General features: G+C 33.8%; 1 protein-coding gene across 1 annotated transcript; it reads left to right on the plus strand.

Moving 5' to 3' along the window:
* The first annotated feature begins 187 nt into the window (after nt 1-187).
* LOC131844612 (elongation factor 1-alpha 2-like) lies at nt 188-14,577 on the plus strand. Its single transcript, XM_059193548.1, has 11 exons — nt 188-288; nt 3,706-3,923; nt 4,312-4,461; nt 5,534-5,753; nt 5,958-6,103; nt 6,806-6,938; nt 7,654-7,769; nt 8,224-8,313; nt 11,155-11,275; nt 12,844-13,010; nt 13,265-14,577. Exons 2-11 carry the CDS (start codon nt 3,750-3,752, stop codon nt 13,334-13,336), a joined length of 1,389 nt encoding a protein of 462 aa, XP_059049531.1. The 5' UTR covers nt 188-288; nt 3,706-3,749; the 3' UTR covers nt 13,337-14,577.
* Nucleotides 14,578-15,265: the final 688 nt, after the last annotated feature.

Here is a 15,265-nt window from a genome sequence, read left to right on the forward strand (position 1 = left end):
ACGTCTATGTTAGGAACTTCATCCAAAAAAAGAAAATATCGGCATCCGGTTTTCTGCGCCATTTTTACTGTGTAATAGTAATATTTTACAGTTTGGCCCAACAAATTAATTATAAAAATTCTAAATGTTTTTTTTTATAATGAGAAACTTATTTAATATATAATTTTACTTTAATATCGACGAATAAGAAGGTATTCGATTTTATTGATTGTGTTTCCCGGGTGAAGTTTCTAGGGCGCATGCTCGCAAGAAAATCGCTCGGAAAATTCTTGACTGCGGCTGCCAGGGGTAAGTAAGGATTCTTGTTTTATTACTATTATTGCTTTTATTCTGATTTATATACTGTATTTAAGGTACTTATAAATCAAAACACCTATGTCACATTAATGGTAAATAATGATGCAAAATAAAATTATACAATTTTATATATTCGATCACATTGCTGTTGTTCTGCCGGTAGACCTGCCTACTGTTTTACGAAATAAGATATTTTTTTATTAAATACAAAATAATATGATCTGTTTTATGAATCATCATAATTATAATTTTATTTGCCTAAATTTCAATTATTGTGTATAAAATTCATAATAATACCTACATGTGATGTTCTTATTTTCATTAAATCAAAATTAAGTGCTATTTATTTTACTGAAAATACTATCTGTCAATTTCCATATATAGAAAAACATTATCTTTATGACCATTTTCAATTACTAGTTGAGAAAATTATTGTCTTCCAATTTGGAATTTGTCACTATATAGGTACTACTATCCATTATAACTATAATTACACAGATATTTTTATTTTGCGTAGAGGCATGTAAGATTTTCTAAGTAATTCAATGAAAAAAATGCAGAAACGTGCACAAGATGGACGCGAACGGGATGTATGAGACCCATGTGGCGCCGGTATAATACATAGACTACATACAATAGCCACGTCGCAATATTGCGCCATATGATTATTCTAATTTTGATTAAAATAGTCGTTAATTGCTACTGATTCTGTTTTTGATCTATGGCTTCCAACTATTTCTAATTATGAATTAAATGCAAAACTCTTTGTGGTTATATATTAGTCTGTATCGAGTGCCTATAATTATGGTTCTTATTAATATCTATAGATACATATCGAATTCAATAGAACTTGAATAGATCGTATACCTACCTACGGAATATGTAAAACAGCTTGCAAGTAATAATTACCGTTGCATAGTTTAATGTTCATTCATTGGTAATTTTAATTGTATAATGTCTACATCGAGTACCATATCTACGCTCCTAGTAGTTATGTAAAATGTAGTGGGTAAAAGTATAAACAGCCGTACTTACGTACATAAAGTATTGTTATAATATACGTAGATATTATTTTTCGTGAATAATTTAATATAGCCAGGCGAGCGTAAGAATTGTCTATATTTGGAAGGCTGGGCGCCTGTATTGATGTCCCGGACGTCCTGTGCGCACACTCGGCATTTAGAGCTTCTATGATTTTCCCGGAATATTGCATTTAATTGCTTTACGACGTCGACTGTTGCAATATTATTTTTGTTCTAACAACCAAGTAGAAATTATCTACAGGTATTTCGTAATCTCAATCGTACAGAAGACTATATAAATAGGTTTGGAATTATAATTTAAATTAAAATTATTTATTTCCAGTCTATTAGGAGCTAATTTGTATATTTTGATCAATAGATAGGTTTGATTCCGCAATGGATTTGAGTGAAAATTACAGTTATACTGATAGCCATATTTATTTTAAAAAAGTAAGTATAAATCGTAGTTGTTTTATAACGTATTCGTTTTTTCGTGGTTATCCAATAAACATATAATCTATAGTACCCACGTACTTAGTACTAAAGAATATTCGGTACTACCTCTTACCTGCGATTTCGTCCGCGTGGAATGTACCTAACTTTTTTTAAATAAATAGAAATAAAATTTCTAAGTCAAAGTCCTCAATGCATTAGCTATATGCGAGTGATAGACCCGTTATAATTGGTCCACCCATATTAGAAATTAGCAAGAACTCACTGCTAGACAGACACACAAAAATATATTTAAATTATTTTAAGTAAATAAGTACTTACTTATGTAGGTAGGTACCTTATTTATTTTGATATACATTTTGAGAAAAGCTGTTAATTTTAAATTACAAACATACACTTCAATTTATTTATTTGTATAGATATAATAATAACAGATAGGTAAATATGAGCCTCCATATATCTTAATATATTAGCACAAGAAAATAATGTAAACATAAATAAAAACTAACAAAAGTGCGTGTTCCAGCTTTACCGAGTTTATTAAAATAGTTTTTACATTTTTTGTGTATTTCCCTGCCTGCATATATAGTATATAGTTGCTAATCTTAGAAACGACTTAACCGATTTAAATGCAGTTTACGTTGGTGTAACGTAGTAAGGTTCCCGTAACATTTAGTTCCATTCTAATCGGTTTATTACAATTTCCTGGTGTCTTATTACTGTAGATAACAATTTTTAATCGAGTAACTTTATTACAAAATGTTTTGCTCCCACATTCATTTCTTATTTCATTTAGTTCTTTCTTTTCGTGCAAGTCAATATAATGTATACCATATGGTAAGTTATACGTATAATTTTGCACATACATTATTGTAACTACAATGTGTATCGCCATTGGTTTGAAATAAAATAAAAATGCCCGCAAATAAAATAAAGTTGCAATTAAACATTACAATTTTAACAATTTGTTGTAATTACATACACGCGGTGTAAACCTAGGTTATAAAGTAACGTTTCTAAACTAGATCCTACAGTGACATCATGAAAATTGTAGCCATTACTTATGTATAGTTTACGAGTGACATACATACATATAGATAGGCCCGATCTATCTAACAATAGGTCTAGTACCATTGTGTTGTAGGAGAGTAACTTCATGAGTGTACTTTATAATCTTCAAAAACTGATGATGAACTGACGATATTAAACCTACTGGGACGACATTTGAATGATCAACATGATCTGTTATCCTAAATTTTAGATAGGTTTAGTTATTTACGGATTTAGTTCAGTAAAAAATACCTACATACCTACTTTCTGATAATATCTGATTAGTGGATAGAAACAGCTACTTACGTTATGAAATCAGTGCTACGAAAAACTACTATCAACTTTTCTCAACCTTTGTGACAGCGGTAAACAGTACGCGACCGCGACTGTTTTATAAAACAATCACAGGCTTCATTTTTATCATTTATGATACCTATTTTAAACACCTATAATCAATATTATGAACGCCTGTACCTCTATTTGCCGCTTGTTTGTCTGCGACCCTTGACTACAAAAGATTCAACGGTAAAGTAAGGGACCTACAATGAATTAGTTTAAAAGTGAATTATGTATACATGGAATTCTGTCTTTTATGTATACGCACTATGAAAAACAAACGTCGTATTATATTTATTTATCTTTACATATTATAAATTTGTTAAATAGTGACGTGGCGAAATCTTTGTGTTAAGGTTTTACGCAAAAATATAGATATGTAGGAATTACAATATTTTTTTTTTTATATAATATAATGTTAAATATGTACATATAGATTATATAAAACTGAATAACCAACCACAATTCCAATTCTTTAATTTTAACACCTCTTCTAAATTTAATAAATAAATAAATTATCTCATTAATTCGATATTCTATTGTTTAGGATTGCACGGATAAAATCGTGTTCTTGATACCTCAAAGGTCAGCATGGGTAAGGAGAAGACTCATATCAATATCGTGGTGATCGGCCATGTGGACTCTGGCAAGTCCACTACCACTGGCCATCTCATCTATAAATGCGGTGGCATCGATAAGAGAACTATCGAAAAATTCGAGAAAGAGGCCCAAGAAATGGGTAAAGGATCCTTTAAGTACGCTTGGGTATGTCATTTTAACATTGTCTTCAGCCATAGATGTAAATTTTGTTATCCTGTTGTAGGTAGTATTTTTTATGAAGATTACCGTTTTTAATTTAATAAAATAAGAAGATATATGAGGCTACTCTGCTACATATCAATGTAATAATTTTATAAACCATAGATAACACATAGATAATTAATTTTATTCCCAACACAAACAATATCTACTGTGACAATAACGGTAATATTTTATTTTGATAAAAAATATATTTAATGTATAATTCGTGATCCTTAGTAAGTGGGTACCTACTTCTATTTCTAATTTAAGTATGGACTTAAACATTTAAAGATGGATGGATTTAACCTGTATCTACTTTTGATGTGTCTTTTAAATTGATTCTCACATGTAGGTATTGGACAAACTGAAAGCAGAGCGTGAACGTGGCATTACCATCGACATCGCACTATGGAAGTTTGAGACGGCCAAGTATTACGTGACCATCATCGATGCGCCGGGACATAGGGACTTCATCAAGAACATGATCACCGGCACATCCCAGGTATGTGTTGTCACCGAATATACTTATAAAGAGCATTCAATTCATACACAATTTAAGTATAAATGCGACGTTATGGCTGCCTGCGTTTAAATATATTTTTATAAATTACAAAGTCGGCTAATAATAACAACATTAGTAGGATATATTGTACATAATACTTTGAGTACATATCAGTACAGGGGATTGTTATACGTAATAGACAGTGCTTAAATGTGTATGGTAACAAAATATCAGAAACGTGCACAAACCGCCAGTAAAATATGATCCATAAAAAGATTACAAATTTCCAAAACTTCAGTTACTGTATTATAGTGATAGTATCGTATTCAATATATCGGAGGTCTAGCTCTACCGAAAACCGAAAAATATTGCAAGTGGTAGTAGTAATACGTAGTAATAGAGTTTCGGGGTCATAGATCTTGAACAAGAACTCAATTTAGTTAAGGTATCTGGTTTCCATTTTACTTTAATAAGTACTTTAATTGAGTATGTTAGTTGAACAAGAAAATTACTTATAATTGAGGTAGCCAATATATATTAAATAGCCAAGCTTTTGTTCTGTCAAATTTTGTGGTTTAAATAACATTTTACATTATTACATTCTATATACTGGACTAGTATTGTTTGGTAATATTATCTATATTGTTACAAATATCCTACATTTAATTTTCATTGATTTTCGGAATTTATCCTAATTTGCTGTTGGGGATATTTACGTTCGCTAAAGTATACGATCATCCAGGATCAATTTGCACGTATCAATTTTCAATTGACTAAACGCCAATTTCAATTTCACCAATTAGGGGTTTAGGATACAGTCCCATCAGCACCCTACACGCAATGTACGTAGGTTATGCCTTCAAACTTCAAGCTCTGAGCAACTCAATAATATGTACATATTATTGAGTTGCTCACAGCGAGAGCTTTGTGTATATGTAGGTATAGTAAACTCTACACAAAGTCATAATAATATATACCTTATTGAAGCAATGAGGCTACAAAGTCTACAACCTTTGCTACTTAAAATTAAAAATATGAACCGCTAAGAAATTGGATGAATGGTTGTTATCAGGCCGACTGTGCAGTGCTGATCGTAGCTGCTGGTACTGGTGAGTTTGAAGCCGGTATCAGCAAGAATGGGCAAACGCGTGAACACGCACTGCTGGCGTTCACGCTCGGCGTAAAACAGCTAATTGTTGGCGTGAACAAAATGGACTCCACTGAACCGCCATACCATGAGGCGCGATATGAAGAGATTAAGAAAGAGGTGTCTTCCTACATCAAGAAAATTGGTAAGCATGGAACAAAATATTATTTTAAAATTGAAATGTACTGACAAAATACAATAAATTTCTAATTACTGCTGTCAGTGCTGTTCTCGTTCGTGTTTAAAATTAATGCTATGCTATACTTATTGTGTACCTGTGAGTATATTTAACAACTAGGTAGTTTGATTATGATATCGTATATTCCATTAAAATCGACGGAAAATACAGGCTACAATCCGGCAACGGTGGCATTCGTGCCAATCTCAGGCTGGCACGGTGACAACATGCTGGAGCCCTCCGACAAAATGCCCTGGTTCAAGGGCTGGACCATTGACCGGAAGGAGGGCAAGGTCGAAGGGAAAACGCTCATTGAGGTACTTATATAAGAAAATTATGATGTCTACCACTAATTTAAATAAAAGCACAGATAAGATAATATTACGTAAGTTAACAACTGAGCAACATTGCGACCCAAATTTTCGTAATCCAATACATAATTCTTTGTGGAGGTTGGTACAACTCTTGATCCGAGTATACATCCGAGTAGTAACGTACTCTAGATATTGATACATTATTACAAAACATTAAAATGTACGCTATTAACATTTTATTATCTATCCCGATTCAGTTGGGATACTGAATCGGGATAATAATACATCGAAATAAAAATATAATTCTCGATACATTCGAGAATAAACAGCATGGAGACGTGACCAAATTAGTATCAATTGATTTTAAATGTTTGTTGGGGAAAATTATTAAAATTCATGTAATGTCACTTAGTTTCGAGCTGGTATCATAAGCTTAAATTCATGTTATCTACACTTATTTCTGTAATTTAAATTCTCAAATCTCTTTTGTATATAAAATGTAAATAACAAACTGATATGTTAACTTAACGATGTAGAATGCAACATTTGTCCAAGAACCAGCAGTTTTGTGCTAATTTTTTGTTGTGTTGGATCGATCTACAAATGAGTGGTAGAATAAAAAAGTGCTTCAATTTGAGGTTATTTGAATAAAGAATTGAATAATGGAAAAGATATATGTATATGTACATGTGTCATGTACAATAGGCGCTGGATGCAATCCAGCCCCCGTCGCGTCCCACGGAGAAACCATTACGGCTCCCGCTGCAGGACGTGTACAAGATCGGCGGCATCGGCACCGTGCCTGTGGGCCGCGTCGAGACCGGCATACTGAAGCCTGGTAAGTGTTTGCGTGGAACAACAATAGCTACATTTTACTGTCGCACGCTCGCTCTCGACAGGGAATTCATCTTCACACTCTGGAACCTAAGTGGTCTCGAACAGTGCGGTTTCAGAGGAGCTTCCTCCTGCGTATTCCGGATTGGAGTGGACCACCTGCCTATGTTTTCTCGAAAGCCCTGGTGTTTCATAGGTTACAGAAACAGTTTACTATCGCATGGGCAGTATGCTTGTTTGCCAACGTCGCAGTATAACAAAAGACATGAGCAAAGTTGTTTTAATTTCTTATCACTAACAATTATGAATTTGTCACGTGATTTCGTCTGTACGAAAAAGTCTATAATTTTATTATTATTCATATAAATGAGCCAATAACGGCCTGTCCCGGCGTCGCCGCGTCGCGTCTCAAGGGTAGACATCTTTTTACAAATTTGTTTACACGAAATTTTATTAGGGATATTTTTTCTAATACTAGATATTGCGTATGTTAATGTCCGGAAGGTGATATATAAGATACTACAACCGTTCTACTTTATACTTACTCTTAGATATAAAGTAGCATTACTTACTACAGTAAAGATTTGCACAAGTCACCATGTTACGTCGCATACAGCGAGAACTGCACAATTATTTGTAACGTTACAATTGAACACAACGTTGTAGACGTGAAAGAGCTTTAATAATTTGTAATACTCATAAATGCTTTGTCCGTGCAGGTATGGTGGTGGTGTTCGCTCCGGCGGCCATCACCACTGAGGTGAAGTCTGTAGAGATGCACCACGAGGCACTGCAAGAAGCAATGCCCGGCGACAATGTCGGCTTCAACGTCAAGGTACACATGATATAAACCAGCATCTAACTTATGCTTTTGCTGATTACAGATTTGCTAGCCGCGTAACAGTTTGGCTTCCGTTTTAATTATATTTCATTAATTTGAAATAGAAATGACTATTACCTTCCTATGGTAAGTGGTACAGCACCACAGACACTACATCTTCATCTAAAGCCTATTGTATCCCTTATATGTTGCTATTCCAGAGAACTAAGATGTCATGCCTCCGTAATCTATAATTGCCTCTCACTCTATAATCGAACCATAGCTTAAAAGCAACCTGCTCGATGGCAGAAATACGCGAGACAGAGATACATAGTCGACTTGAGTTTTATTAAAACCTTACGTGATTATTAATATAAAAGTATTTCGCGGCAGAATTGAAGTCAGTTTAGTTAATATATTATTTTTATAAAATAAAAATAAAATACAAATGATATCATTGGGTTTGCAGAACGTATCCGTCAAGGAGTTGCGACGCGGGTATGTGGCCGGTGACTCTAAGAACGCTCCGCCCAAAGGTGCCTCAGACTTCACCGCTCAGGTAAACATTATATTAAACATGCTTATAATTGAGACACTCGTATTAAATTTAGCTGGGTTAATGAAAACTTCAGTAACTAGCAGTGTCCTCAGACTAAAGTCGTATCCGTCAGGCAGGAGTTGGCCTTCAGCCGCTCCATAAGTCCTTCTGAGAACTTGGACTGCCATCTGCACTTGCCTCCTATCTTCCGATGAAGCTGTAAAGGTCAGCTGCGGCCAACAGTATTAGAGTAGTCCGAAATTTTTTTGATTGTTCACTCGCTGATGAGAACAATCATAACGAACCAAAATGACCATACTCGTTAGACTCGATAGACTCTTTGGAATGGACTATACCCAGGGTATCAGTTGTTACTATTACCACGTGGTCGATAATTTATAACGCATCTAACTGTTAAGTTTTTTATTTAATAGTAATGGTAGTGTATAATAGTATAAATGTGTGATGCTGGAAAAATTAAATTAATTTTTTTAAGTTTTCTATTTGCATCTTTACATCTGCATATAGAACCACCTGTAATCATAATATATATATCAGTATTTGACTTGTTAATTGAAAATTATTATTAAAGATATTAATCTCATCACAGTGAGTCTTAATTCTACATCACCATCATACACCAGTTGGTGGTACTATATATTAGATATTTAAATCGTTGCTTATTAATTATTATTAATTAGTAAATCCGGTAAATTTAATTAAAAATACCTACTTTGTAGATTCATATCAATTAAATGGTATCTACATAACCTTGATAATTTGTTTTATTGTGCAATTCTATCTTTTATTGCTTTTAAATAGATGAACATTAAAATTATATTAGTGTTTTAACAATGATTTCATCATTGTATTAATATACATATGTGGTAGGTATTCTTAATTTCCTGTCTACTGTAATTTATGATCTAAATTTACATTTTAGAAATTTAAGAAACCGTTTTGTTATCTATTGAATGATATCGTTCATTTCATTTCTTAAAAAATAAATAATAATTTATTAATTAAATTTAATGTGCATTATGTATATTTAAATATAATAACTTAACGAGAAACGAAGATGTCAAAAAATATATAAAATCCATACTTATGAAACATCTGTTGGCCGAAAAATTTATATATTAATATATTTCTGTCTCTCTGGTGATGGAAACCACTAATAACAAACTTAATTAATCTCAGTGACAGCAGTAGACTCGCTACTTGTCTCGTTTAATTCAAATATACGCAGCGAAATGTAGATAATAATAATATTGATATTAATTGAAATCGTTTAAGTATACTTATAATTTCGTAGTTTCTGTTGATATTTGATTGGATAATAGCTGATAGGTTATCATTTCTCAATCCTATCCTGCAATTGTAACTAAGATAGTGACCCCCCGATTATCATTATGGTATGGCATATTACTACATGACACCAATATATAATAATAACTCAGGACATCTAGTTCCCCAGCTATAGCGCCATATACCTACCTTGTTCCCCAACCCAAACAGTTTAGTTTCTAGATATTATGGGTACTGTCCGGCATGTATAGAAATCACCCAGTCCTATATAAAAAATATTGCCCATACATTTTTTTCATAATGCTTTATCCACCAACATTGAAAAATATATTGAGATTTGAATCTTTGACTATCGGAAATAAAGCGTTTTACTAACTTTAAACCGTTGTGTATAGGGATGTCATATTTCTACAAAAATTGTCAGAATATTTCTCGTGGACAATCAGATTAGAGAACTGTTTCTCAACGAGGAAAATAATCTTGTATGGTAACTTACTGGATTTAATAACAATAATCTATCACTGAATGTTATTAATGGATATTCGTGGTTACAAAGCCTTTAAAATGTACTCGTAAAAATAGTGTACGTGACTACACACTATAAATATATTGATGGTCAGCTTCTTGTACGAACAAGCTATTTTTATTGACTAGGCAGTTTTCTCTGTACAATGAATTTTTCGAATTCGAAAAGTCTTTTGTGTATATAAATAAATAACCCTGGACAATTAACACAGTACCGTCTAGTTCCACGGTAAGCAGAGCTTGTGTTGTGGGTACTAGACAACGCATATAAATACTTTTTAAAATATATATTTTTTAAATACATACTTAACATACATAGAAAACACCCTGTCCGATACAAACAACCTTATTCGTGAATACAAATGTTTGCACCCTGCGAGGAATCGTATCCGCGACCATCAGAAGTAAAGCTGTGTGCTAAACCACTACACCACCGAGACCTTCAAATATAGGGACGTGTCTAGTACGGTATTATGTAAAATGTAAAATTAAGAGCCAAACCTGTCCATTCATTATCAAATAATCTGCCTGTTTGGCAGGTAGATAGATGATAAGATTCTTTTTTGTATCTTAGTACAAGTATGTAGTTACAGGTACGTTGTATTTACCTTAATGAAGTATAAATAAGGGGTGCCTATTTGTATTTAATATTAGTAATTTTAATAGATTTGTCTAATTGTCCTGTTGTGGTTGAGGTTATCTCAAATATGAAATATTGTATTTATTTTATAGTAGCTAACACGCGTACTGCGTGCATGCTAAACTGATGCTATATTACTGTAAAATTTCATCAAAATCCATCCAGTACTCTTTGTATGAAAGAGTAACAAATATCTATCATCCGATTTGAATTCGTTAAGCACTGCTGAATTTCAGCATGCGTAACATTTAGTGATTCGTAATCGGTTATTAATTTTTAACCTGTCACGACATAGATTTAATGTTTTTTAACCTGTCATGATGCACTATATACATGTAGTTAATTAATCTGTAATATAAATTAATATAATATTTGAACAATGTGTGCAGGTGATTGTACTGAACCACCCGGGGCAGATTAGTAACGGATACACGCCCGTCCTGGACTGTCACACCGCTCACATTGCATGCAAGTTTGCCGAGATCAAGGAGAAGTGCGATCGTCGTACCGGTATGTACACACAAACACGCATATGTGTTTTATAATATTAACTAGCCGCCCGTCCAGGCTTCCACGGCCGTCGTACATGTACATGTAAACCTTCCTCTATAATTACTCTATCTATCGCTGAAAACAGCATTAAAATTCGTTGCGTAGTTTAAAAGATCTAAGCGAACAGAAAGCGGGAGCTATTTTGTCTCCGGATGCATAGCGCATCGGTCGATGAACATTAGATATAAAACAGCGGAAACGACAGCCACGGTCACTTTTAATTAAACTAGACTATATTAAAAGACGAATATTTCAGAGTGATATTTTAAGTTCACTTCGGTTTTACCTGAATTATCTCAGCACATTCCTTGAGAAGTCATGGTCTGGGTCACAGAGAGGCAGACAATCCTCTCCCTTTCTGTGACTAAGGCCTATTGGTACCGAGAAGCTCGCACCTTGTGAAAATGCCAAACTTTTTAAATGTTAAGTAGCATTACTGTCAATACATACTCGTTTGTGATTTCCCATGAGAAGAGGGTCGGATTACTCAAGCAAAAAGGATGATCACAGAACCCTAATTAATACCCGAAATTTAAATAGGGTGTCTTCTAATCTACTTATATAACATGAAAGCTGAGGTGAATCGTTTCTAGATTTTTTCCGCACCGCACAGTACTCTATTAAATGTCTTTAAAATGTGTAAACAATGCAATAAGAGTATGTATGTTTTACTATGAAAGGCGTAGGTAAATGCAATTTAGATTAGTTTTTTTATATTATCATCATGACTAATTGTAGGTATATATTGAGTACAAAATGACGTTAGTAATGGGGTTATGCGAGTCTATTGCTTAATGTACCATGTCAGGTTGACTTTCCACGCGATATCCATGAAAACCACCATCAAATTGTAGAACTGTCTTCAGTGTGCTTATTGGACCTTACTTTATTAGCATATAATCGTCTTTTATTACTCTCCTAGAATATTACTGGTTTCGTTAGCGGGAACAACATTTCATGCCATAAAATGAAAAAATGTAGAGATTTTGAGAGTTTTATAAATAAGTAAACACTTCTACTACTGATATGTGATTATCATCTTATTTGAATTAATACAGTGGTGGGTAAAAAAATCTAATTAGACTAAGATATCCAGACCGCATAGTAAGCTAATCCTCTGTGATTACTGACAAGCTTGTAGATAATAAATTAAATACACATGATGATTGTTATTTCTGGTATTAATTGAAATTACAGAGAATTGAATTATCAAGGTTTTAAAATTGGATCCGTATATCATTGATATATTACTGTGTCACATAATTTTATTTGTATGGTTACCTATATTACAAATGGCTGTGCCGGTTATTTTCATGATCTACATAGAACAAATAATTTTGGGTCAGTCGAAAATAAGTAATAATAACTTAATATTTTAAAATAGCAAATGATTGACTTCTTATTTGTTTTAAAAACATTCAGTACCTATAACAATATTTTTTCATTAACTATTATTTAAACAGTAATATTAATATTAAATTTTCGTTTTAAATCACAGTTCATTATATTAAATTATATATTGTCAGGTAAAACAACGGAAGTGGACCCGAAGTCGATAAAGTCTGGTGACGCAGCGATTGTGATGCTGGTACCGACGAAAGCCCTCTGCGTGGAGTCGTTCCAAGAGTTTCCGCCGCTCGGCCGCTTCGCCGTGCGTGACATGCGCCAGACTGTCGCCGTCGGTGTCATTAAGGTAACACATTACATATCTTGACAAGAACGATTACATTTTATTTCAAATAGACAAGAATTTTAGCAAAAGTTTCTGACCTTATTTATTACATTACGTTATTTACAAATGCCAATTCGAATTTTGGATGCCTGCCTAAAACTATAGTCTGCAACGTAACATTACCAAACATGAACTAACATTTATAGGACCAAATATCAGTTTACCTGTTGTAATTCTATTCGATTAAATAGCTACGAATGTGTTTTTTGTTACAGAGCGTAACATTCAAAGAGGTTACTACGGGAAAAATTACCAAGGCCGCTGAGAAGGCCCAAAAGAAGAAATAACTATGGGGCACATTAAACAAAGTTTTGCAGTCGGCAACCATCATTTGCTTAGTTGCGCCGTTTTCTCTACCACTGTCCCAGTTACCCACGTCACCTTTTTCCCATCTCCCACAACGTATCCCCCCATGCATAAGTCTCTGTTGCTTCGCCTGTATAAATGAAATACAGGTAACAGTGGCACAGCTAAGAAGACAACTGGCAGACGATGGTTGCTCTGCATTAAACTTTACAAACTTGTACCCATTGTCGCTGTTGAGTCGTAGCCGCGGACCGCCCCCCCTAGCCCCCCACAATCGGAGCTTCTTCACTGGTAACATCACGCTCATCCTCGACGTTATATTATGCATTTATCATTACACATTATTTTTAATGTTAGTTCGTTTCAGTTACGCTTACGTGTTAAGTTTATGTATTTGTGATTATTTTAGTAATAAGTTACTTGACAAGTTTGAGTTTCCGTATTTAAAAGCACGTTATGTTTTATTTTTCCATCGCAAGGAGTTTAGGAGGAAAAATAAAAAGAAATTTGTTGATCATGTCAACATTTCTAATGCACACGACTTACTCAATGTTGCTCTGTACAAATTTGATTTAGATATTATAAACGTAATGTATGTCTTTTCCAATTGTTTATATTTTATAACTTGGTTTCATACTAAGTGCAGTAATGTATTTCGTAATATTTGTAACACAAGTTCGAATATTAGGACTTTAGAATTTCTTAATATTGTTTTCCCTATAACTTGACCGTGACTGATATATTGATATTTTCTAACTACTGATGTTCACCGGTTTTAAACTATAAAAATAATAGTGTTAAAGATATCTTTTTCAATAAAAAGTTCAGTATTTTTATGTGGTCAAAGTTATTAATATAAGGAAAACATCAGAGTGTAGAAAATGAGGGTAGTTGGTTGAAAACTAACGCCTTGTAGTTGAATTTAGCAGTATGTCGAAAGCGTTTAAAACGTTTTGATAGAAATTTGAACTTTATATGACGTAGATAGCATATTTCTGTTGCGGTGTACATTAATTACAGTTGGAATTTAGTTGATCAGTTTTATTAAATATATATATATACTAAAGTGTAAGTTTTGATTTTTAACTTAAATGTAACCATGACAGTAACACTTTAAATTATGAAGTACAGAAAACTGAACTCAAGACTCATTTTAAGCTAAATATAACTGTAATTTTTCAATAATTTTGTAAAATCCTTATCCTGATAAAACCAATAAAGAAGCTACTGGTATTTGTAATTTATTTGGACCCACTTACTCGTGTAAGCGAGCTACTATCGCTACATATATACATACCGGGTCGTCCGCTGGTCCGTGTTGCGCTCCTTACCCGGGCATTCTGCTCGAATGAACCACACCAGCGTCGTTTATTTACCGACCAGCCGGAGGCCAGCTGCATTCTAGCAGCCGGCTGTGGGCATTGTGTGACGGGATTCGGTATGTCGCTCGCCGAGTCGGCTTAACGCCGCCACCCGCCGCGATCACCCGGTGGAGAGTAGGTCGTGCGGGTACTATCGCTATGATTACAAATTCAACATAGCATAATAGCGGTACTAACCCGACAGCCATTGTATGTCTTAGTAGAACTTTATATTGTAATAGCTAATATGTAGATTTAGAAATCGCAGTTGGGTAGCCGGTTCAAATCCTGTGCCTAATGTGTCAAATAATTCGTAATTTAACTTTTTTTTTTAATTATTTATTTGTTCATTAAAACACAAGATTCACTCAGACTCGCCCACCTCTCTCTTGGGCTGACATCAGGGTGCTTGGTTCAATCGGTAAACTTGTTGGGATAATTCAATTGATTTTACTTTTAAACAAAAGTTTTTTATTCGCTATCTAACAACAATACGGCTAACATGTCAAATCCGGGTCTGAGTAGTGATGTCAAGATTTTAAACCGTAA

The sequence above is a fragment of the Achroia grisella genome, unplaced genomic scaffold (assembly GCF_030625045.1).
Source record: "Achroia grisella isolate CSIRO2021 unplaced genomic scaffold, CSIRO_AGI_Agris_v1 utg402, whole genome shotgun sequence".
Taxonomy (NCBI): Eukaryota; Metazoa; Arthropoda; class Insecta; order Lepidoptera; family Pyralidae; genus Achroia; species Achroia grisella.